This window comes from Ailuropoda melanoleuca, chromosome 10 (assembly GCF_002007445.2).
Source record: "Ailuropoda melanoleuca isolate Jingjing chromosome 10, ASM200744v2, whole genome shotgun sequence".
In the NCBI taxonomy this organism is placed as follows: domain Eukaryota; kingdom Metazoa; phylum Chordata; class Mammalia; order Carnivora; family Ursidae; genus Ailuropoda; species Ailuropoda melanoleuca.
Window position 1 is genome coordinate 97346199 of NC_048227.1, and position 23761 is coordinate 97369959.

A 23761-nucleotide genomic window follows, 5' to 3' on the forward strand; every position below is an offset into this window, starting at 1 on the left:
CGAAGAAGTGAGTCAGCATATAAACGTTCAGCAACATTAGTCAAAGTATATTTAAAAAAAAAGAAAATACAGGAATGACTTAAGACTAAACATAATAAAACCAAACGAAAAAAATAAAAAAGAACGTATCTGTATGGCTTTTCCTCTCTTTTATTCACCACATTAATAAAAACAAACCAGTCACTTGCTGCTAAACCCTGGGTAGTACTGTCTGTATTTCTACCATCTACCATCGCTAGTAGAATCACTCCTCTAAAAACCCAAAGACCTTATAGAGCACACCCCCCATCTGACCCTGGCCTCCTGTATGACCTTGGGCAATGAGGTGGCAGGGGACCTGCTCCTCTCTTCAATCCCTTGTATCCAAGTGACCTCGAAGAAGCCACTTTACCTCTAAGTCCTATGCCTTTGACCTCCTCCTGCCACCATTACCCACCCCTCCCTCTCCTAACCCATCTTCCAAACAATAACTAGAGTGCTTCTTTTTTCCTTTTTTTTTTTTTTACGATTTTATTTATTTGAGAGAGAGAGAGTGTGTGAGCACGAGCGAGGGGGAGGGGCAAAAGGAGAGAGAGAAGCAGACTCCCCACTGAGCAGGGAGCCCGATGTGGGGCTCGATCCCAGGACCCTGAGATCACGACTTGAACGGAAGGCAGATGCTTAACCAACTGAGCCACCCAGGCTCCCTGAGAGTGTTTCTAAAACATAAAATAGATCACAATATTCCCTGCTGAAAATCCTCTAATAACTGCCCATCGCAAGTAGAAAAGCAGCCACAGTCTTCATTATAGCTGAGAAGGCTTACGTGGACCCCTATCTGCCCCGCCAGTCCCTCTCCTTCCACCTCCCCCTCCCTCTCCTTTCCAGTCACAGCGGCCTTCTTTCCATCCCTTGAGCACCCGTTCCTTCTGCCAGAAACGTTCTCTCTGTGGATTTCTAGCTGGCTGCTTCCTTCTCAGCATTTTGGTGTCAATTCAAGTATCAGCAGGCTCTTCCCTGACAGTGTCAAGGAACGTCCTCTCCACCGTCAACTCCGGCCGCTCCCGAGCACATTACCCCTGTTCATCTTCTTCACAGCATTTATCAGCACTTGAGACTACTTGTTTGAATTACAAATTTATTGTGCCTCTTCCTCAACTTAGAACTCAGCCTGTTCCGGGAAACAGAGTCTATTTCAATTTGGCATTCCCTTATCTGCAACAGAAACTGGCACATGGTCGATACACACAAAAAATGTATTAGCTGCCTGCCTGACTCTGATTTATCAAGAGGAGCAAATGGGATAACATGAAAGAATATTCTTCGTAAAAGGTGAACTTAAGTTTGCAAAGGATATTTGCGATATTTATATTTGTTTCTCTTTGGCTTCCTCGTTGGTAAAATGCAGAACTTTTGTCAAAGTCAAATGCAATCATTTTCCTCAAAGCCATGTGAAAGTACTAGACAAATGTAAAGTAGTGATGTTCTAATTCACATGGGGAGACAACAGTAGAGCAACAAATTGGCAGGGAACATGGATGAAGTTACAATCACCCACTTGCCCATGTATCGGTCCGTTAAATAAAGATGTATTTCATTTCAAATTGTGGTAGGCACAGTCATAAATGTTGTGGGTAAGGAAAAAGATATCGGACACTGCCTCTGACTTTAAGAATTTCGTAATTAAAGGGGCGCCTGGGTGGCTCAGTCGGTTAAGTGGTTGACTCTTGGTTTCAGCTCAGATCATGCTCTCAGGGTTCTGGGATTGAGACCCGCACTGGGCTCCAACTCAGAGGGCATTCTGCTTGAGAGTCTCTCTCTCCTTCTGCCCTTACTTGCACACATGCTCTCTCTCTCAAAGAAATCAATCTTTTCTTAAAAAAAAAAAGAATTTAATAGTTAGGGAAATAAGACAGAAACACAAAATCTGTAATACAAGGCAAATGATAACAACATGACAAAGGTTTCTGTCCCCCCCCCACAAAAATAGGAACATGAAGAGTTCAGAAGAGGGCAGGATTATCTTGATTTAGAGGACCAGGGAAGCTTCAGTGAGGAAGTCACATTTGAACCGGAGATGGAACTGCGGTGGGAGCACGTGGTTCCTACCAGTGGAGAAACTTTATCAATGCAAGTACCAGAGCAAGAAAGTCTGGAAAGCTTTGGGGAGACAGCAGGCAGTTTACTGGGCTGTGGATAAAGGAGAAATCAGCAACAAGACTGTAATGGCAGCTGGAAATAAACCTGAGGACCTTAAAAAGCATACCAACAAGGCAAGAATTAATTTGATAAGCACCATGGAGTCACTGGAAAGTCTTGTGCAGGTGAATCGATACTGTCAGAACTGACTTTGGGAAGACTGATCTGGACGTGTTTTTTAAGAGGAGAGAGATATTAGAGACAGAGAAAGAAAAATACCTGCTGTTTCTGTAACTCGGGCAAGAGCCATCGTAGACCCCAACTAGGGCAGTGGCAGTGGGACCGGAAGGAATGAGGGGTCGGGAGCAGCCCCATGCCTTGTGAGGGACCGCCAGGGGGTAAGTCTGAAATAAACTGCTGAAACAAGGGCCAAAGATGTAAATGCTAATTTTAGAAATCTTGAAATCAGGCGCACCTGGGGGGCTCAGTTGGTTAAGCAGCCAAATCTTGATTTCGGCTCAGGTTGGGATCTCAGGCTTGTGAGATGGAGCCCTGCATCGGCCTCTGGGCTCAGCAGGGAGTCCGCTTCTCTCCCTCTCCCCCTGCTCCTCCCCTAACTAGGGCAGTCATTCCCTCTCTCTGTCTCTCTCTCTTCCTCTCTCAAATAAATAAGTCTTCAAAAAAGAAAAGAAAAGAAAAAGTCTTGAAATCAGTTAAATGTTCAACCATAGAGCTTGCAACAACTCTTGCAAGGATGAATTTTCTTTCCACCTTTATCTGGCTTGTGTTTGTAGTCACTGATAATTTTTCATACAACTATCTCAGTTGTGAGCATTTCTAGTATATGGTACATGTATTGAAAGAAGTGACTTTAGTAAACAGCTGTGTGAGATTCGTCCTACCAAAATTAATTTGAATTTCTAAAACTGATTTTACCCTTTTCTGTGTTTCATTTTTTACTTCCTCCTCTGCCACTGACCAAGGGGCCACAGTTGGCTTTGTTTATTTTTATTTACAGATCCTTTGGTTTGCTTTAGATGATTTTTTTCATCATTTAGATATAAAAGGAACTGTACTTCTAAAAAGCATCAAAATATGAGAACAATCACGTTAAGATTATCTGCAGGAGCTGTTTGAAGCTGGAGTTATGAATATTTATCTCTCAGTTTCTCTCTTGTCTGATCAATCCACTGGGTGGTCTACCTTCTCACCAAGTTCAAAAATCTGCCCATTGCATTTTTCAATTATGCCCTGACCTGTATCACCACCATCTCTCACACTAGATCACGGCAACCTTCCCTTTGATTTCTTTGCTTCTATCTTAACCCCCACCTCCCAGGTTCTCTCCCACACAGTAGCCTGAGTGGTCCTTTTAAGAGGGAAACCGATCGTGTCACTCCTCTACTCAAAACTCGCAAAGGCTCCCTAAGTAACTCAAAATATCAAAGTCCTTAAGGGGCCCCAGGGGCCCTGCATGGTATGGCCACCACTACCCTCCAACCTCATTTCCTGCTATTCTTATCTTAACTCACCCTGCTTCAGCCACACTGACCTCCTTGCACTGCTACCAATGCACCAAGGAGATCTTGGCTCTAACTGCTCTCTTTGCTTAGAAAACTCCTCCCCAAACATCCACCGGACTGTCTCTCACACCACCTTTCAAGAGTTTTGCTCAGACCTCAGCTCTCACTTGGGCTTCTCCTTGCATTCTGTTCACAGCCACAATCCCACCTCCAGCACCCCTATCTCCCCATATTCGTATCCCCATATTCCCCATACTCTATTTCTACTACATGGTAGATAATTTACTTTGTCTGTTGACTATTTATTATCAGTCTCCCTCAACTAAAAGTTTGACTCCACGAAGAAATAAATTGTCTTTTTTTATTTACTCATGTGTCCCAGATATTTAGAAACGTGGCTCTCAACAAAATGTGTTAAATGAATGAATAAGCTTATAAACATAGATTGAGTTACCAGACAAGGCTTTTTCATAATTAAACCTAGAGAAAAAACACATGTAACCAATTTTTAATGATGGTTAAACTCTTAAATCACTTTGTAACTTATTATTGAGTTTGAAATGTGAATTTTTTGCTCTTTTGTGGGTTTCAAGGAATCATGGATACTGATTTCTACAGAGAACCTTCCCAAGTGAAATCTACAGGGTCCCGTCTATTTAAAGCCTTTTTAGTAAGCCTGTCAAAAGGTCCCCATTTCTAATTTCTCTGTGAATCAATGGATGTCTTTTCCATTCTCCATCCTGTGAAGTCTTCTCAAGAAGCAGCAACATAAACAGAAACCTATTGTTCACTCAGAGATGACCCTGAAGTGTTCTTCATTCTCTTGTGGAAGGTGGTGCCACTATTAGGAGCAGAGGTCCAAACTGGTCTGCGGCAGGCGTCTTACGGTTTGCAGCGATTAGAATGACTGGACATTGAATTACATTTTTAATTCAAGATTCTAATTTTAGGGAGATAATTTTCCAGAATAGCATTCTTTTACACTTTTGAATCATCATTCCAAAATGAAAGTTCATTACCCAAAATATTTTTTTTTAAAGCAAGAATTTAGAGAGGCGCCTGGGTGGCGCAGTCGTTAAGCGTCTGCCTTCCGCCCAGAGCGTGATCCCAGTGTTCTGGGATCGACCCCCACATCAGACTTCTCTGCTGGGAGCCTGCTTCTTCCTGTCCCACTCCCCCTGCTTGTGTTCCCTCTCTCGCTGGCTGTCTCTCTCTGTCAAATAAATAAATACAATCTTAAAAAAAAAAAAAAAGCAAGAACTTAGAGAAAAAAATTTTTCACCTAGGCTTTTATAGCTCAGTCATGGCTAGCCTATGCCAGACTGAGCCAAAACATTAAGTTGATTCATTCTCTGGATAAAAGTTAGCATGAGTTTTTCAATTTTCATCTGTTTCAATAAAAAGCTTAAATGTTATTTTAACCAAGTGTCTTGCATGTCTGTTTTTCAGAAACAAGAGGAAACACAAACAAAATCTGCCTGGAAAATATGTGAGCAGAAGGAACATATTCTGTTTCTAAGGAAAATAAAACCTAACTGCTCAACATTTATCTATTTCCAATATTTCTTCAGAAAAAAAAAAAATGTTAGCCTTCATGGCCTTCCCGAAAAATGCTCAACTTAGAACTTCAAAAAAATAACATTTGATTTATGACTCAGAAAATTCTAAAGAATCCTCCTAGTTCAGTGACCTAACTTACTGGTTTCATATGCATCCCTTCATTTGTTTGTTTTAAAACAAGCATTCCCTGAGTTTCTACTGTAACATCAGGTAAGACTGTCATTGTATAATGCAATTGAGCCACGATCCCTCATCTAAAAAGACAATTTGGTTGCTTTTACTTTCAAGTAGAGTTTTCGGATGCCTGACAATGCTCTTAGTAACCTGTGATACTAGCTGCCACTATAAAACTAAAAATCACAGTATTTTAGAACCAAAATAAATCATATAAGAGTCATGGGGGGCGGACAGTAGGAGGGAGAGAGAATTTCAGGAAAAGAAGGATGGAGGACCAACGAAATCATTGTTATGTCACAGGTTAAAATGGGAAAGACAGAGAAGAAGAAAAGAGAGACAAAAACAGAGAGAGATAGAAAGGGAAGAGAGACAGAGACAAAGAGAGAAACAGAAACTAAATAAAAATACATGTTTCTCTATTAAACCAACGAGGCACATCTCTTTAGTCTTTTCTAAATTCAGAAACTGATTTTAAAAGAGGAGAAAGACTACGTTAAGGGCAGGTTATGAATATATTAAGATCAGCTATATTGTAAGTCTAGTTCAAAAACCAGCCTAAATTTTACCATATTCAAAGTTTAATTTTATTTGTATTTACTTAATTTAATAGACTAGTCCTATTGCATAGAGATTTTGATAAACATACCCAGTCAACAAATATTTATTTCTGGTCTTGGTTGCTAGCCAAGTAAGCTAGAAAACGGACCACAATTCTCTACTGACAGCAGGTGACAACAGTAGAAGTCACCATTTAAGTGCTATTTAATATCCTAAACCCAGAAACTGGCAAAACAACAAAGTTGCAAACTTCATCACACAAAATAGAAAATCCTGGCAAAAGAAGTTCAGTAGGTGAAGGAGCTGCTGTAACCTATCAGAACCTCTCGTCACTCGGGTCCACGGATGGACAGGTACCGTAGTGGGGTGGAAAGAACACATGCAATAGAGTGAGACACACTGCAGGTCCCTTCTGAGGCTCCCTGTTCACGGCATGCGTAGCCAGGCCATTCTGCCTCTGAACTTCTGTTTCCTAAATCATGAAATGAGGATAGCCTTATCTACCTCCTCGTGACCTAGCAAGAGGACACCATTTTTAAAATCAGAAACAAAGGCATTAACCACAACAGAAGTAATGGATGCATCTGCCACTCTGATATCAAGAACGACTGTCTACAGAAAGAAATCATGAAACAGTGTAAATAAGTAAAAGCCATGAAACAGAAAAGGAGATGTGCCCGAAGATCCTTGCTTGGAATCCTTCTGGGGCCATCACTATCACGCCAACGAGCATCTAAATCATGCCACAGTCTTAACATCCATCAATAACCTGAGCTTACGTTGGATGCTTCCAAAGCTGAGACTTAAACTTGGACTTCTCTCTAGTGAATATACGGAAGAATTATTCCACGAGCAGATTGAATGCACTAACCCCCTCCTGGCTTCCTGATACCTTTCAGACTCTAACTTTCTCTTCATCTATTGCCTTTACCCCTCCACCCCCGCTCATTTTGCATTGTTAGAATGCAGGAGCCCAGGACAAGCACTTTCAATTCTTTTTAAAGACCAGTAGGGTATACATAAACATTATAAAACAAATGTCTGCAAGCACTGGCCTATCACCTAGAAGCCCTCTGCATTACCGTGAGTCCTGCCAGCGCGCTACATCGGCGGGTCGCACACAAATACACCGAGTTTGTCATACCAGGGGGTTGCTATGGAGAAGACTCAAAATCTGAGAGCTGCACTTGCTCCTTGGCGGGTACCTTAATTTAGCCCGTTCTAAAAATTTATTGGTCAAAGTAGATTCTTTGCCCCTGGAAGGAATGACTCCCATGCACTTGATCATGACCAATAGACTAATGAGGTCAGTACGTACCAAAGGAGAGAAAGTCTCCGCGGAGTATGGAGGGGGTGGTGTCTCCGCAGCTATTTCAGGGTCCTCCTGTTCACTCTCACTGTAGCATTCTATGCAAAAATGAAAATGCTTAATGTTTCAACACTGTCATCACTCATTCCATAATGCATGAGCAGAGGTTTTGCTCCATCTGGCTACTGCAATTCCAATCCAATTCAGAAAGGACTCATACTGAGCTACCTGGTGCAAGGGGATTACATAAGAGGGAAAAAAAAGAAGAGCCATATTAGGGTTTCTGCCCTCATGAGGGTCTAATACGTTGGAAGGGGACTAGCCATAGCTCAGGGAAAATAAAATAATTCCTCAAAAGAGGTGTGAGTCATGTGCTAAGGGATCATAAAATCAGTAGTGATTAATTTTGATCATAGGAGATATAAGGAGCTGAAAATGGCAGGATAAGTAAACCATCCACAGTGAGCACAGAGTAATGAGAGCTAGGTCAAGGGTGCAGGCTGAGCCAATTATACGGAGCCCCCAGAGGGATGTGGTAAAAAACGAAGCTGAAAGTTTGCTTGAGGTCATATCACAGAAGGCCTTAAACACCAAGATAGGGAGAAGATTTTTGTGTAGTGATTTTTTTTCCTCACAATCTATAAATGCACTTCAAATATACAATGGGTATTGATGTTGTGGCAAAGAGGACGAAGGAGATGGTCAGGACACTGATTTCACACTCTTGCATTTTAGTTCTATAATGTTTTAAATCAAATTGTCATTTTCAGTTTCTCAGTTTCAGCTTTTATAATTTTTGCTATCCCAAGATTAACTCCCCGCCTTCCAATTCCCAAGTTTTATATGGTCTGAGCCCTTCAGAAATAGTATCAACTCTGTGACCCCAGCACCTAAAGCCTCTTCTTCTCAATATTCAGGAGTAATTGCATCATTAAGAAGATTTTAACTCCTGTAGATTTTGAACCCAGAGAACTATAGACTGAGCTAAAAATATGGCCTGTGTCCCAATCTGACATTCAGTTTCCTAGCACAAAATTAGAGTAATTAGCCTCAGCATACACCTGGTGGAAATATTAAAATATCAGAGAGGAAACAGTGGGATGAAAGTGATCTGTCTCGATCATGACGAGATTATGTCTCTGAGTAAAAATTCAGTGAGTGGGGCAATAAAACATTTGCACAGGCAGTTGTTTGAGATGTCAGTGAAGCCTACAGCTGCTAGTGTGTGGGTGAAGTGTAAAAAGGATTCTTAGCCAGCATGGGAAGCTCTATTCCATGTTGGTGAGTCTGTGTGAATATGTCTGCTTCTCCATATTTTCAGATAATTTTAAATGCCAAAGTATGTTTCATTAGGACAAGGCTATGCATAGAACTTGACATTGTATTTCCATCCTATCTCATTCTAATATTCTTGCTAAATTCTCAGAAATTTAAAATAGAACATACCTTCATCCTTTGTACCAGATTCATGGTAGATTACAGCTAACCCAAGCTTGTTTAACCACCTAAAATTCAAATAGAAAAATAAATGCTTAGCCCAAGAGATTGGTCATCTCCTATCCACCTTCCCCTTAGACCCTGAAGGAAGGTCTCGTGCCAGACTTTATAATGCAATTGTCATAATTCTGTAGTTCGTCTAAACATTTCCAGAAACAGCTTGAGTTTGTGGTATCAAAACCTAAAACCACTTGTTTCACAATACTTTCCTTACTCAGGATAGTCTTTGAAAGACAAGAAACAAGGTGGTTCATTATCCAGCTTGCTAAGGTGGTCAACCACATTAAATATTCTAAATATATGAATAAATATGTCTTTTGTAGTTGCGCATTTCAAATTTTTAGCAAACATCAAAACTCTATCATTGAATTTAGTAACCTAACCATTAAAGTTCCATCTCTGCAATTGTTAAAATATAATTTTATTTCACAAAAAAATAAAGAAAAGATTATCTATTTTTAAGCCAGGATTTTTATATTAATCAATAAAAGATCTCAGAGTTTGACAGGTATTCCTAAGCTGGGGAAATTTTTAATTCCTTGAAGAATTTTATGTTAGGTAAAAAAGGACAATGTCCTATCTTCTTATCAATTTACCATTTAATTGGCAATGATTTTCAACTAAACATCAATAATAAAAATAGAACTAGACAAACCTTAAGGTACTCAAACTTGGCTCATGACCTCAGGCCATTGGAGTTTCTTCCCAAGGGGTTAGTCAAAAACGTATTTTATCACACAAATTTGTAAAAGACACAAAATGAGTCTATTTCACATGTTCCTAACTATATAACCTTCTATTTAAAGGTAAAATATTATTTTGGGGTGGTAATAACCTGATTTATTTCCCGCTTCTTTCCAGTTTTCTATATTTTTAAAAAGTATTCCATATTATATGTTCACTTTTTTTTTCTTTTTTTGAGAAACCAGTGCATTCAGTAGTGGCCTAAGTCAACCAATACCAATAAAATAAGAAGAAAGCTATGTACTTATTGACTCACTTATGTTTTTCATCTCTTCTAGTCCTGTATTGCCTTGTGAACTATCCAGCACTCTGCTCCCCATCACTGCATAATGATCACATATTCCCAAGTCTTCAATTGTCAACAAATTAAGAATCCTTATCCAACCCTCAATCTGCTATGGTCTTGCCATATTCATTTTTTATTAACAGGAAATATATAAATTTCATTTTTAAAAACAAATAGGGCTTTTCTTACAAGAAGGAAGATGAGCTTCAGCCTCATTTAAGAATCCCCTCAGGGGTGCCCGTGTGCCTCAGTCCACTGAGTGTCCAACTCTTGATTTCCGCTCAGGTCATGATCTCGGGGTCATAAGACTGAGCCCCGCATGGGGCTGCATATTCAGCAGGGGTCTGCTTCTCTCTCTCTCTCTCCCTTGCCCCCTTCCCCTCCCCCTACTTGCACACATTCTCTAAATAAATAAGTAGTTTTAGGTTTTAATACCACAAATTTATGCTGTTTCTGGAAATGTTTAGACCAACTATAGAATTATGACAATTGCATTATAAATAAATAAATAAATAATAAATAAATAAATAAAATATTTTTAAAGGCATTTTAAGAAAACCCTTCAGCATCATGACAAATATGACCTCTTTAATGGCCATTTAAAACCAGACCAATACACGGGCCCAGATCCCACCAGGGGAACCAGAGAGTGTTCATCGAGACCTGATAGAATAATAAACAACCAAAACAAAAAAAAAAACAAAAAAACAAACAAACAAACAAAAACACCCAGGCTATCACAGAAAAAAAAAAAAATACAAATGGCTGATAAAAAAATAGAAAAAAATTATCAGCCTCCATAGTATTTTGGGAAATGCGTATACAAAGACAGGAAAATATTCACCACTAGATTGGCAAAACTTTAAAATACCACTGATTTCTAGAATTTAGAAGGAGGAACATTCTCATCCTTTGCTTAGATGAACATCAAAATTGATACAGCCAATTTTAAGCAAGCAATTTGATGATACTAATCAAAATTTAAATATGCACCCTTTAATTATAAATGTCTATCCTACAAACCACAAATAAAAGTGGAAGAATGTTAATTCAACAAGATGCAATGGCAAAAAGAAAAAAACACTGATACAATATAATCATTAATAGGAAAATGGATAAGGTATGGCACTAATTTCATCAGTACAATCAATGAAATAATAAATCTAATAAGAAGACAGATAGGAAGCCTTGTGATGGCCTGGAAAAATCCTAACATACTTTTAAGTGAAAAAAGCAAGTACAGAGCAATACGATTGGCCTAATTCAATGTACTTTTAAAACTACGTATTTGTGTATGTGCATGAATCAATATGCAAAGAAAAGCATCAGGAAGGATGTAGGTCAGTCATACTGTTAAAAGGAGCTGATCCTAAAGAGAGAAGTTGAATTGGAGGGTGAAGTTTGGGTTATGGGAAGGTTTTCACTTTACATGCTTCTGTATCATAGGATGTTTTTTTACAAGAACATGTTTTGTGTGTCATTTAACTAAAAGAAACATTATAATGTACAGTTTTAAAAATTGATCAGGCAAAGCACCATGAGTTTAATGGTTCACTTTTAAAATACCAAAATAAACTATTCTTGGTTTATACCTGAGTTCATAACTGTATACTGACCCTCCCCCCCAAAAAAGCATCTAAAAGTAAAAGAGACAAATTTTTTAATATATCAAGACAAGAAATACCTTTGAACTTAGAATGCTTGAAACAAGAAAAGGCATTTCTAAGTTCCTGTCCAGAACACAGAAATACAGAAACATAGCAAAACGAAAGAGTATTGACAATAAAGAAATCATTCCTCCCAGCTCTTACCCAAAACTTATGTCCTTTTAATTGCCACCATTAGTTACTTGCTGTGGAAAACGTGATTGCTTAGAATCTTGTTTTTTGGGTTTTTTTTTTTAAGATTTTATTTATTTATTTGACAGAGATAGACAGCCAGCGAGAGAGGGAACACAAGCAGGGGGAGTGGGAGAGGAAGAAGCAGGCTCCCAGCGGAGGAGCCTGATGTGGGACTCAATCCTAGAATGCCGGGATCACGCCCTGAGCAGAAGGCAGAGGCCTAACGACTGCGTTACCCAAGCGCCCCTGTTTAGAATCTTGTTTGACTGTTTCCTTTCTGGAATCCACTGGCTTAGAGTACCTCCTTTGCTAAGAATTTTTTAAAAAAAAAACATCGAGGCAGTAGAAAAATTTCTATTTGTGCCTAAATAGATAGATGCACGAAAAGACTTATATTTACATAAAAGAAGATGACAGATGTTTCCTGGGAGTTTGTTGTATATTAACTCAATGTGTTGGAGGAGCCCAAGTGCTAAGAAATTGATATACAGAACAAGAAGGTTCTTCCTACAAACACCGTCTGAGAAAGGCAGCTACCAACCAGTCTTTGTTTAGAAAGCAACTCTTCCATTCCCCTTAATTACTTACCCCGATACTTGAAAATTGAGGGTCCCTGCAGAACACACAGCATTTCTATTAAACATAATTACCTTTCCCTTCATCGTCCCTGGGAGAAACGTCACCACCCAAAACTGCAGTTTCCCAAGGAAGGGAACTTCTAAAACAGGACCCATCTCTCCACACGCCACTCCCTCCCTCCCCAGATTCTCTGCGTCTCACAAAGAAATACCCAGCTACATTATTCACTGGCTTAAACTGGCCCCCTCAGTAAGAAAGGGAGCTTTCCAGGTGCCACTCAGGACAAAGCTTTAAATGTCATCTGCAACATCTTGTGGGAGAAGAGAGAAGTTAACTTGGAGGCCCAAAGAGATTCCGCTGTGATGGCTATTACCACCACCAGAGAATGCCAGAAAGGACCACTGGGGATTAATTGGTGGCTCTGCTCCAGCCTGACCCTCACTGTGGCGGGGTCCAAGTACTGCTGGGTAAGGTTTAAGCCTTTCACATACCTATGGCTTGCTCATCTATGGGATTTAGTTACCAACACAAACAAAAAGAGAAAGAGCTTTGTGAAATCTTTTCTCTTCTTTGGGGACATCTGCTCTTCTTTTTCTCAGGGATTGAGGAAGCCAAGGGGAGAGAGCTAAAATCAGAAAGAGGTTAGAAACGACGTCTCTCTTCATTAAGTAAATAAATGTCTTGTTTGAAAGACTCAATTTGTCAATTCCTTGTCTTGTCATTTAAAATGGGGTTTCCCAACGGTCTATTAAGAGTTGTTCTGCCGTCATCTGAAGACTGAGGCTGCTGAGGGGCTTATCCTGTAAGAAGGGTGTGTGTGTGTGTGTGTGTGTGTGTGTGTGTGTGTGTGTCTGCGACTTACACATGTTTGTTGAAAAGCAGCTTTTTTTCTTTAGGTTTCTAGAGCAAGAGGGTGAAGAGAAATTAAACAGAGCAGATTGATAAGGAAATCATTACGTATAATGAAACAAAAGAGATTAAACCATAAGCTCTCTGAATGAGTTATGTATGTATTTTTATTTCTATTGCCCAGGATCTGCCGCAGTGGGGCACCTAGTAGGTATTTCATGGACACATTTTTATTAGTTATGTGAAGGTAATGAGGAACACTGAGAAATCTGAGAATAGGGCTTAAGTTAAATAGAAGGCCCTCTGATGCCTCAAGCGCCTCCAATATATATAGCCTCATTCAATTAACAGCCATTGTGATCACACTATAATCTAAACCAGCAGGGAATGATTGAGGCAGGTAGTGTTCTATGCATTTATTCCACTTACTTAAACAGAAAAAAAAAACAGGAAAGGGAGTTAGGGATATACAATTTTATGTGAGATGTACTCTGAGCAAGGACGTTTTACAAAATTTTCAGGATAGAATATGGATTAGTGATAAACACAGGGATCATCATGATAATTACATAGGACATAAGAAATGTTATAGATATTTTTCACATAGAATTCTAAAAGCTGTGAGACTGGTCACGGTACTTTCAGGCCTTTCTCCCTGTGATGCTGATTCTTACTTTAACATTTTCTTATAAGGACTTCTGTCCTTTCCTTTTTCAACTTAATGGTTCCCTCGGAAGAATCTTATTACTTCTTCCTAAAATAGCCATTTTGATCTATGTAGTTCTCCAAAATGCTTCCAATGGTGGAGAAAAAAGCAAGAACACTTCAAGTGCTAAAGAGGTTAATCTTTAAAGCAACGGAAGTAAATAAAACAAGAATTGATACGAACACATGCTTAAAATTCTGACACCTGACCAAAGTAATCCATTCCCAAAAAGATTAGATTTAGCAATTTTCTCTACTTACACACTCATTTCTTGTGCATTCTCAGCTGCAAAATAAAAGGTCTTGATCTGTGGATGGCTGATCTTAAAAGCACTTGAAGGGGGAAAAACACAGACACATTAAAAATTAGAAATTAGTGTAGCTGTCAGTGGGTTTGAAAGTAAATCAAATGTAAGTGTGGTAAAATCATCTGCTCTCTTTGTAAATTTATAAAAAATGATTTAGTTACATTAAATACCCATTGCCTAATCTCTATTTCATGTAGAGAGCAGAGAATTAGTTTATCATGTTGAGACATCCAGCATAGGGCTGAGTCTTGGCTAGTCGATAGTTTCCTTTTAAAATATATGGGCATATTCTTGTATTTTCATTTGCTCACTGCTTTGCTAGAAAGAGACAATAAATTAAAATTTACTGTCTTCGAGGTGTCCCTTAAATACTCAGATCAATAGAGCAAAATATTGATCCAAATTCAATCAAATACATACAAGAATTTTACGTGTAGGAAAGTAATCAAGTATAGAACGTCCACACTGTAACAACACATCAAAAACTTTATCCAAGCCACCCTCTATGAGTAAAGGAAAAATATTTATTTTCAGTTTAAAAGTATAAAATACTGAAGATTAGCAAACAATGAAATAGTTCCCCTTTATCATGAGACCGGAAATCCTACCATACAGGCCAGCGTTTTGGTAAATAACCAGTTTGGTCAAAACCATGAAAATCAATACCATCTTCCGTATCCCTGGATATGTGCGGCAACACTAGAGGGGCAGAGACTTAAAGCTAACATCATTTTATGCATTTTCTTAGAAAAATCTAGTCAATTGCCACTACTGGTAACATAGGTGAGTAGGGAAATAAATGCCTTTCTGAGAAAACAAAAAAAGATGTCAAAGGCAGAAGAAAAAGCTGAAGGTGAAGAAAAAGGTGAAGAGGACACATTTGCAAAACGCGGCCGGGTGCTGCCATGGAAAGAGCAGGAGAATGGGCGTATGGTTGGCCGATCCAGAGCAACTCTCCTGTGAGCTCTAGGCAAGCTCAGACTCTCTGGGTTGTTCCCTTCTCAGTAAAATGGAGACCATAAGCCAGTGACTTTTTTTTGGTTCCTGTCTGTTCTCAAATCTTTTGGACTTAAATTCTATCAGGGTATACTCCCCAAATCTAAGATATCTCAAAGAATTCTATTTCAAGGATGACAATGTTATTATGAACTAAGAAAAAGAAACTGGTCTTGCGATCATTTCGGCAGCTCTGGTGAGTCCTATTGAGCTAGTCATTCTCTTAACCCAGAAAATATCTTGACATCTGATCTCCCAGCCCATCCTGGATGGGAGCTTGTTTCTCGTTCCATCTCAGACACGGTCGTCAAAAACATGCCATGCCAAGGCTCCATGGGGTTTTAAAATCCATCTGTTCCATACAATGAAATTCCAGAAAACAAGAGGTTAAACACTTACACCGTTGTTTAGGATGCCAATCTATAAAGTTCAAAATTCTTAGATATTTGGGTGTTACCTTCACTAACTTCCAAATGAGCACATCACTCGAGAAACTAAAATTATGAAGGGATGTTATTCTGGCTCAGGGTTTTGTGGAAAATGACAGGCAACTTACTGCTTTTTCTTGCATTCGGATGCTCTCTCCACAGTGAAATCAGGCAGGTTGACAAATCCATCAGCCTTCTCTGCCTGAGAAAAATACGTATAACAGATATGAATAAATGAGTCAATCCTAGAAGTAAGTTTATAGAGATCATATACATTGAATAGAGATCATATAATGAAATGAAAGAAAATTAAAAGATACCTCCCTGAATCAGCATTGGACTTATCCAAATGTGTATTTTATGAGAGAAATTAATATTCTCCTGGTAAGTCATCCAGAATCTTTCCATGAGAAGTAACATGACACCGCTTAGGATGGCCAAGGTATGGCATGCATAGGACTTGGCCCACCCCTTCCTGTCTCCCTGGAAAATACCAGTGCTAACCCATCAGAGCTCCACCCCCTGCTGAGTTAGTAGGCATCCTCAGCATCGTTCTCATCTCCAGTAAGCCAGTTCTCATCTCCAGTAAGCCAGTTCTCAGACTCCAGTAAGCTACAAGCACGGAAGGTAGAATGTAATAAGCATCCTAGCATAGGGCAGACAGAGGCCAGATTCTGGAGTTGGCAAATCAAGGTTCATATCATAACATATCTAACAACTTATTGGTTGTTAGAAGGCTTAAATGAGGGCAGATAAATAAAACACTTAACGGATACTCAACAAACCAATAGTTCTTCTCCCAAGTCTTAGGCAGTTCCGCAGGGATTAAACTACAGAGCCCTGTCTCGGGAAATCTCAGTTCCATAATCAATTCCTAGGAGGCCTTTCTACAAAGGAAAGACTGCAGAAAAACATGACTCTTTTGGACATCACATGAATGTCCCTTCAAAACACCAAAAATTCTAAAGGAAATGTAATTATCATTCTACCTCTCTGAGCATTTGTTCATCTTTATGGATAAAATACAACTGAAACACAAGGAGACTAGATTGCCTGTCACATATAGAACCCAAATCTTCTTCCATCTACACTGGTGTCTCTGAGTAGAGAAATACAGTCTGCAAGATTAATCATAAATCAATCAGCAGCTAATGGGACAGGAGTAAAAAAATTGATTTTGAAAATACAATTGTAATTTTAGACATCTGCTAGCTATTAACTTAGTGTCACGGGTCCTCTTACTTCACTTCATCATTCTGCAACTCTTTCCCTTATCCCCAACCAGAGTACAACTCCTACCCTTTCTTCAGAAAAATTAAACTGAAGCATTCAAACCTATGCCTGTCCTATCTTTCCTCTCCTACATGAATTAATCTATCCAATCCCTTCATTTGAAATACTTTCTTCTTGTAAGGCTCAAAACCCAATTCTAAAGGGAACTTCCTTCTTAAAAAATGATGTAAATATATACATATATATATGCATGCTTTCATACAACTCATCTATTTCTTGATGAACTGTTTACTGATCATTCCACCAATCCTCTCTCAAAAAGAATGTAAAGTACTTAAAGAACACAGACTGTGTAAATCAACTTTTTCTATAATGCACAATACTTCCTGTGGATTCTTATCAGCATTTATAAAAGTATAGTTTTGAGGAGGGGCCTGGGTGGCTCAGTCCTTAAGCGTCTGCCTTCGGCTCAGGGCATGATCCCAGGGTCCTGGGATCGAGCCCCACATCAGGCTCCCTGCTGAGGGCCTGCTTCTTCCTCTCCCACTCCCCCTGCTTGTGTTCCCTCTCTCGCTGGCTATCTCTCTGTCAAATAAATAAATAAAATCTTTTTAAAAAAAAAAAGTATAGTTTTGAAAAACTTAGGCACCAGCAATTCTACTCCTAGATATATACCCAGAAGAAGTGAAAGCAGGTACTCAAATAAATATAGGACTATGCATATCCATAGAAATACTACTCACGGTAGCCAAAAGGTAGAAACAGTCCCATCAACAGGGGAGCAGATAAACAAACTGTAGTATATCCATACAATGGAAGCTTCAGCCATAAAACCAAGGGAAGTGCTGATACATGCTGCAATATGGATGAACCCCAGTAGCATTATGCAAAGTGAAAGAAGCCAGACACAAAACATCGCACGTTGTACGATTCCATTTATGTGAACTATCCAGAATAGATAAATCCACAGAGACAAAACACAGATGAGTGGTTGCCAGGAGTTGGGGAAAGTGCAAAATAGGGAGAAACTGTTTAATGGGTATGAGTCTTCCCTTTCGGTGGGTTGAAAATGTTTGGAACTAGACAGAGGTGGTGATTGCATGACATTGTGAGTACGCCAAATGCCACTGACTGCTCACTTTAAAATGGATAATCTTGCGGTGCCCGGGTAGCTCCATCAGTTGAGCATCTGACTCTTGATTTCGGCTCAGGTCATGATCTCGGGGTCCTGAGATCAAGCCCCGAGTCAGGCTCCATACTGGGGGTGGAGCCTGCTTAAGATTGTCTCTCTCCTTCTCCCTCTGCCCCTCCGTCCACTCCCTCTTAAAAAAAGGGAGGGGTAATCTTATGTGAATTTCACCTCAATCAAAAAACAAAAGCTATGTTAGGCTAAAGTATTTAATGTAAATTTCTATAATTGTGTTAGAAAGAAAACAACTTATATTCATCATTTGTTTCTATTTCCTCCCCTCCTTCATTGTTATGCCCAGTGTTGCACAGAAGCTGTAAGTTACCTGAACCCCAATGAGTTTCATGTTGCTAAATCCCATCTACCTTTTTTGGTCCTCAGTCAACTGAACCCTAGTAACCGATACTAAAACTTAAGGTTTCTCTCTAGAAATATCTCATTTCTTGCTTTTCTGACATATTCCTGCTGATCCCTTCTCCTCCAACTACGTGCTTGCTTTCACGGGGTCCTCTTCTCTTGTCTGTTTCTTAAATGTCAGTGTTCCCCAGACTTCGGAACACAAACCTAATCTCTTCTCACTTCCAATACTCTCTGTGAGGGACCATATGCACTACCATGCATCATCATTTGTTTCTATTCATCATTTGTTTCTATTTCCTCCCCTCCTTCATTGTTATGCCCATCATTTGTTTCTATTCATCATTTGTTTCTATTTCCTCCCCTCCTTCATTGTTATGCCCAGTGTTGCACAGAAGCTATAAGTTACCTGAACCCCAATGAGTTTCATGTTGCTAAATCCCATCTACCTTTTTTGGTCCTCAGTCAACTGAACCCTAGTAACCGATACTAAAGCTTAAGGTCTCTCTCTAGAAATATCTCATTTCTTGCTTTTCTGACATATTCCTGCTGATCCCTTCTCCTCCAACTATGTGCTTGCTTTCACGGGGTCCTCTTCTCTTGTCTGGTTTCTTAAATGTCAGTGTTCCCCAGACTTCGGAACACAAACCTAATCTCTTCTCACTTCCAATACTCTCTGTGAGGGACCATATGCACTACCATGGTGGCATGTATCACCACTGTACCCACGTATTCGAAACCTATACCTCAAACTGGGATTTAATCCTGAGCTCCTGTCCCAGAGATCCAACTGCCTGGCATTATCTGTTCACATGAGCATTCCATAGGTTCCCTGTTACAGACTGAATATTTGTATCCACCATCCCCAAATTCCTATTCTGAAGCCCTAAGCCCCCATGTGATGGTATTTGGAGGTGGGGCCTTTGGGAAGTAATTAGTTTTAGATGAAGTCATGAGGGTGAATCCCCCATGATCAGATCAATGCCCTTTTAAAAAGAGGAAGAGACAGAGCCCCCCACCTCTTTCTCTCCTCCAAGTAAGGTTAGAGCAAAAAAGCAGCCATCTGCAACCCAGAAAGAAGGCCCTCACCAGACAGAGTCTGTCAGCACCTTGATCTTAGACTGCCCAGCCTCCAGAACTGTGAGGAATAAATGACTGTTGCTTAAGCCACCGGTTGAAGATATCTCGTCATAGCTGTACAAACTAAGACACTCTCCGAGAGTGACAAATCCAACACCAAACTTATTACTTAGTCCACAAAACGCCTGCTCCTCTTTCTCCTGTGTTCTCTACTTCATTGAACGATATTATCTTCAATCCTGTTGCCAAAATGGTGATGTGGCAGACATCTTTGACACTTCCATACCCTTCTCAACATGCATACAAGTCATCACGGAGATGTTTCACCACAGCCTCTGTCCCAGGATTCCTTCCATAGCACCTCCTTCAGCTCACCACTGATTCTCACCTCACTTACTGTGAAGTCTGGCAAACTATTCTCAACCTTCCTCTAATTCTGTCCTTGCCTCCAATTTGGTGTCCAAATCACAGTCACAGCAAATCGTGACTCCCTGAACACACTTCGTGTCACTTGTCTCATTAAAATTCTGTGCAGTTCCCAATGGCCCTTGGGCCAAGTCTGACTGCCTTAGCAGAGCAGGAAGACCCTTCATGATCAAGGCCTGCTTAATTACACAATTTCATCTCCTCCAATCGCCCTGGCCCCTCACTCAACCAAAAATAAACAAAAAACTCAAACAAAGAAAAAGCTATACTTCCACTTGAGCCGAATTAGAATTGACACCAAATTTATGGCATTATTATTCTGTAGACAATTTATTTTCAGAACAAAATCCCATATTAGATGATAATAATATAAAGTCAATCAATGAAAATTGAAATGTAAATAAATTATAAATCATCATTCGGGTGGATTTTTTTTTCCTGCACCACTGAAACGGCTGAGAGTCCTTCAACTAAGAACCAAAATGAATTTGAGTAAAAGATTTTTTCCTCAGTAGTTTTTCCTCAGTAAATCTTTCCTTCATTAGCAAAGGCATTTTTTCATTGTACCAAAGACATTCAAGCTGTATTCAAAATCACAGATAACTGTGCCAAAAATTGCCTTTGCTTATTTGACTTGCAAAAATGCCTTTAAGATGACAATCACATTGGGAAAATCCTAAAGGAATGACAGTTTTCTCCTCTTCCTCCTCCTTCTTCTCCTCCTACCCCCTCACACTCCTTGTTCCTTGTTATATTAACCAAAATAACTTGTCTTGAATGTGTCCTTCCTCCTCAACAATTCCTCACTTTCTGAAAATTTACTTGAAAGTTCTGCATCGGTAGCCGCAATTTTCTCTCTGTATCCTAATGTAAAAAAAATCTTGTTCTCTTGGGGTGCCTGGGTGACCCAGTCCGTTAAGTGTCCAATTCTTGATTTCAGCTGAGGGTTATGAGAGCAAACCTCACATCAGGCTCCATGCTCAGCTGGGAGTCTGCTTGGGATTCTCTCTCTCCCTCTCCCTCTGCCTCCCCCCCCACTCTTGTGCACATGTCTCTCTCTCTATCTCAAATAAATAAATAAATCTCTTAAAAAAATCTTGTTCTCTTACCCAAGGTATCAAACCATCCTTTGGCCATTATGCAACCTTGTCTTACCAAGTCTATCTTAAATTCTGAAGTGAGACAATGCTATTCCATTTCTGGTATAATGTTCAACAATCTCAAAGGTATTCTTCCTCACATATGAGCCCATCCACTTTTCCCAGCAACTTTGATTTCGTTCATCTCAGTGGGATCCCATCTTCTGCTGCTGTATTAGACAGCATTAAATACAAATTTTTATCAAAACTGTTCGTGTTACACATTCATTTATTCAACAAATATTTATTATGTACCTTCTTTGTGTCACACACCATGTCAGACATCTGGGGTATATCAGTGGACAAAACAGACAGAGATCTTTACCCTTGAGGGGAAAACAGACAATAGCGCAACATATAAACACATTTATCAACATAAATTACATAGCCCATTGCAGGCAAAAATTGCTATGGAAAAAAGGTAAAGTTGATCAGAGTAAAGGGGTTCTAACTACAGGCAGGGCAGGTTTCCCTTCTGCTCCGAGACTTAAAATGCCCTTCCAACCTCACTCCCCTAGATATAGCTCCACAAATTAACTTAGGTGTGACCTTCTCCAAAATTTGCCCCTGTTCCTCTAAGCCTAGAATAAGTGTCCTCCTCTTTGTGTCCAGAAGCAGGCTTTGCTTCTGTACTTCTCTTCCTTTATTTAGTATCTGACTATTTCTCTGTTTCTCCAATAGACTGTGAGCACTTCGAAGGAAATGAGTTTGTCATTTATTGTTATATCATTAATATTTGGGACAATGTAGGTGTTCAATACACGTGAAATAAAGAAAGGAGTTTTATGAATGACAGGAACATTGTCTTTTTCCTCTGACAATAAAGAAAGAGCTAAAACGAGATGCAGAAACCACTTTGGAAAACTGTTTGGCAATTTCTAAAACACATAAACATAATATTACCATACAACCCCACAATTCCACTCCCAGGTATCTACACAAGAGAAATGAAAGCTTATGCCCACGCAAAGATGTGCATGCAAATATCTGTAGCAGCATTATTCATAATAACTCAAAACTGGAAACAATTTAAATATCCATCAAGGGGTAAATAAATAGTGTGGTCTACTCACACAACGGAATATTGTCTATTGAACTATTGACACGTGCTAAAAGATAGATAAACCTTGAAGACATGATGCTGAGTGAAAGCCAGAAAAAAGAAACCACATATTACTATATGATTCCTTTATGTGAAATGTAGAGAAAAGGCAAATCTCCAGAGACAGAAAGTAAAATAGTGGGGTTGACTGGAGTCAGGGTTGGAAATGAAGATTAGGTAGTAAATGGGCATGAAGGATTTTATTGATGTTATGAAAATTATTTAAAACTGACCCATCACTCAGTAAATTTACCAAAAATTATTGAATTATAAATTTTAATAAGGTGAGTCTTATGATATGTCAAATATATTTCAATAAAACTGTTTTTAAAAACATAAGATGAAGGAAAGTTCGGGGAACAGAAAACCCTGATGAACTCCCTCCTCTTTGGTTATCAGTAAGTCTTGAAAGAAGGTAAAATAGAAGGTCTCAGGCGCCCTCACTGGGGACTCGATATGATTTGTTCAAACTTTAGACAAAATTGGCTTACTATTTCCCATATTCTATGGCTTAAGCTAAATTACAGCTTCAGTTTTGGCCTCTAGGAATTTTAGAGACAAAGAGAGTTTATATAGAATTTGCCACACTTCAGACATATTTTTGAAAATTAATTAAAATGGGACATCAAGTTTTAATATTTAAATGCAAACATCAGTATCCGTTGCCATCGATAATGTTTGGCTCTTTCACACTACAAATACCTTTCAAAATCGACAAAATTACTCCATGAGTATCTACATATATCAAAAAGGTAGAAGGATAGACCTAGAAAAACAAGAGTGATATATATATTCCAGAGTAAGTAGGTTAAAGAAGACCAAACCAGAAACAAAGGAAGTGTGATGTAGGAAACTGTTAGATATTTCACAGTTAAAAATAAAAAGTATAATTATCTCTCTATTCTCGATGGAATCATAGTTCCCTGATTCTAAGAAACCTGATTGTTTACACTTCAATAATTCTGAAATCAAGAGGCACCTTAGAATCTGTATGTACTTTTAGTGCATCATTTCCACCCAAAACCTGATATTAAATAAATTGTAGGTCTTTAAATGAATAGAATCTTAAATTGGAGGGAAAAAAAGTTTAGAAAACAAAATATATGTTTCTTTTTAAGATGTTTTTGTGTTTACATTTGAATTTGGATTTAATATTCTTGCAACGACTTGAAAGAAACGTAAGTGAGGTTCTCCAGTGAATATCAGAATCAGGAGAAGCTGCAAAACTCCATTTTCTCCAAATTAACCCATGGTTTGCTCAGTTCTGCCTTAAAAGCCCCAGCCTGCTGGAAACAGACAAAATCTAAGCTCTAAGCAGAGCCATCCTTTCTCATGTCATTTTAAACAGTTGTTACTAAGACTTCATCATACACACAGACTTGTGACCACTATTGAAATCTGAATTACAGTCTTTCAAATACAAACACTATGGAAGAAAAGAAAAGAGAACGTACAATCAAATGTGAAAGCTCTAGTTCTACAGAGAAACAGTCATCCTCATACATTGCGGGTGGTGGTGCAGAACGGCACCCAATGGAAGGAAACTGGGCAGTAACTGGCAAAACTGCATTTACCCTCTGACCCAGAAATCTAACTTCTAGGATCTGTCCTAAATATAAAAATGTGTAGTAACATGTGCATGGCAACATTATTTGCAATAACAAAAGAATCCAAATGTGTATCATCAGGGGACCATTGAATACACTGTGGCATCCACATGCAATGAATAAATCCAAAGCATGACATATATATATATT

General features: G+C 39.1%; 1 protein-coding gene across 12 annotated transcripts in view; it reads right to left on the bottom strand.

The window, feature by feature from the left end:
* Positions 1 to 23761, bottom strand: part of IPCEF1 (interaction protein for cytohesin exchange factors 1) — a 172421-nt gene that overhangs the window by 35011 nt on the left and 113649 nt on the right. For all 12 annotated transcript variants that reach the window (XM_034669345.1, XM_034669341.1, XM_034669344.1 and 9 more), the window contains 4 exons: positions 15607 to 15680; positions 14008 to 14079; positions 8692 to 8750; positions 7255 to 7343 (listed from right to left, as the gene is read on the bottom strand). In XM_034669345.1, the coding sequence (XP_034525236.1) occupies positions 7255 to 7343; positions 8692 to 8750; positions 14008 to 14079; positions 15607 to 15680 (294 nt within the window). The remainder of the gene's footprint in view (positions 1 to 7254; positions 7344 to 8691; positions 8751 to 14007; positions 14080 to 15606; positions 15681 to 23761) is intronic.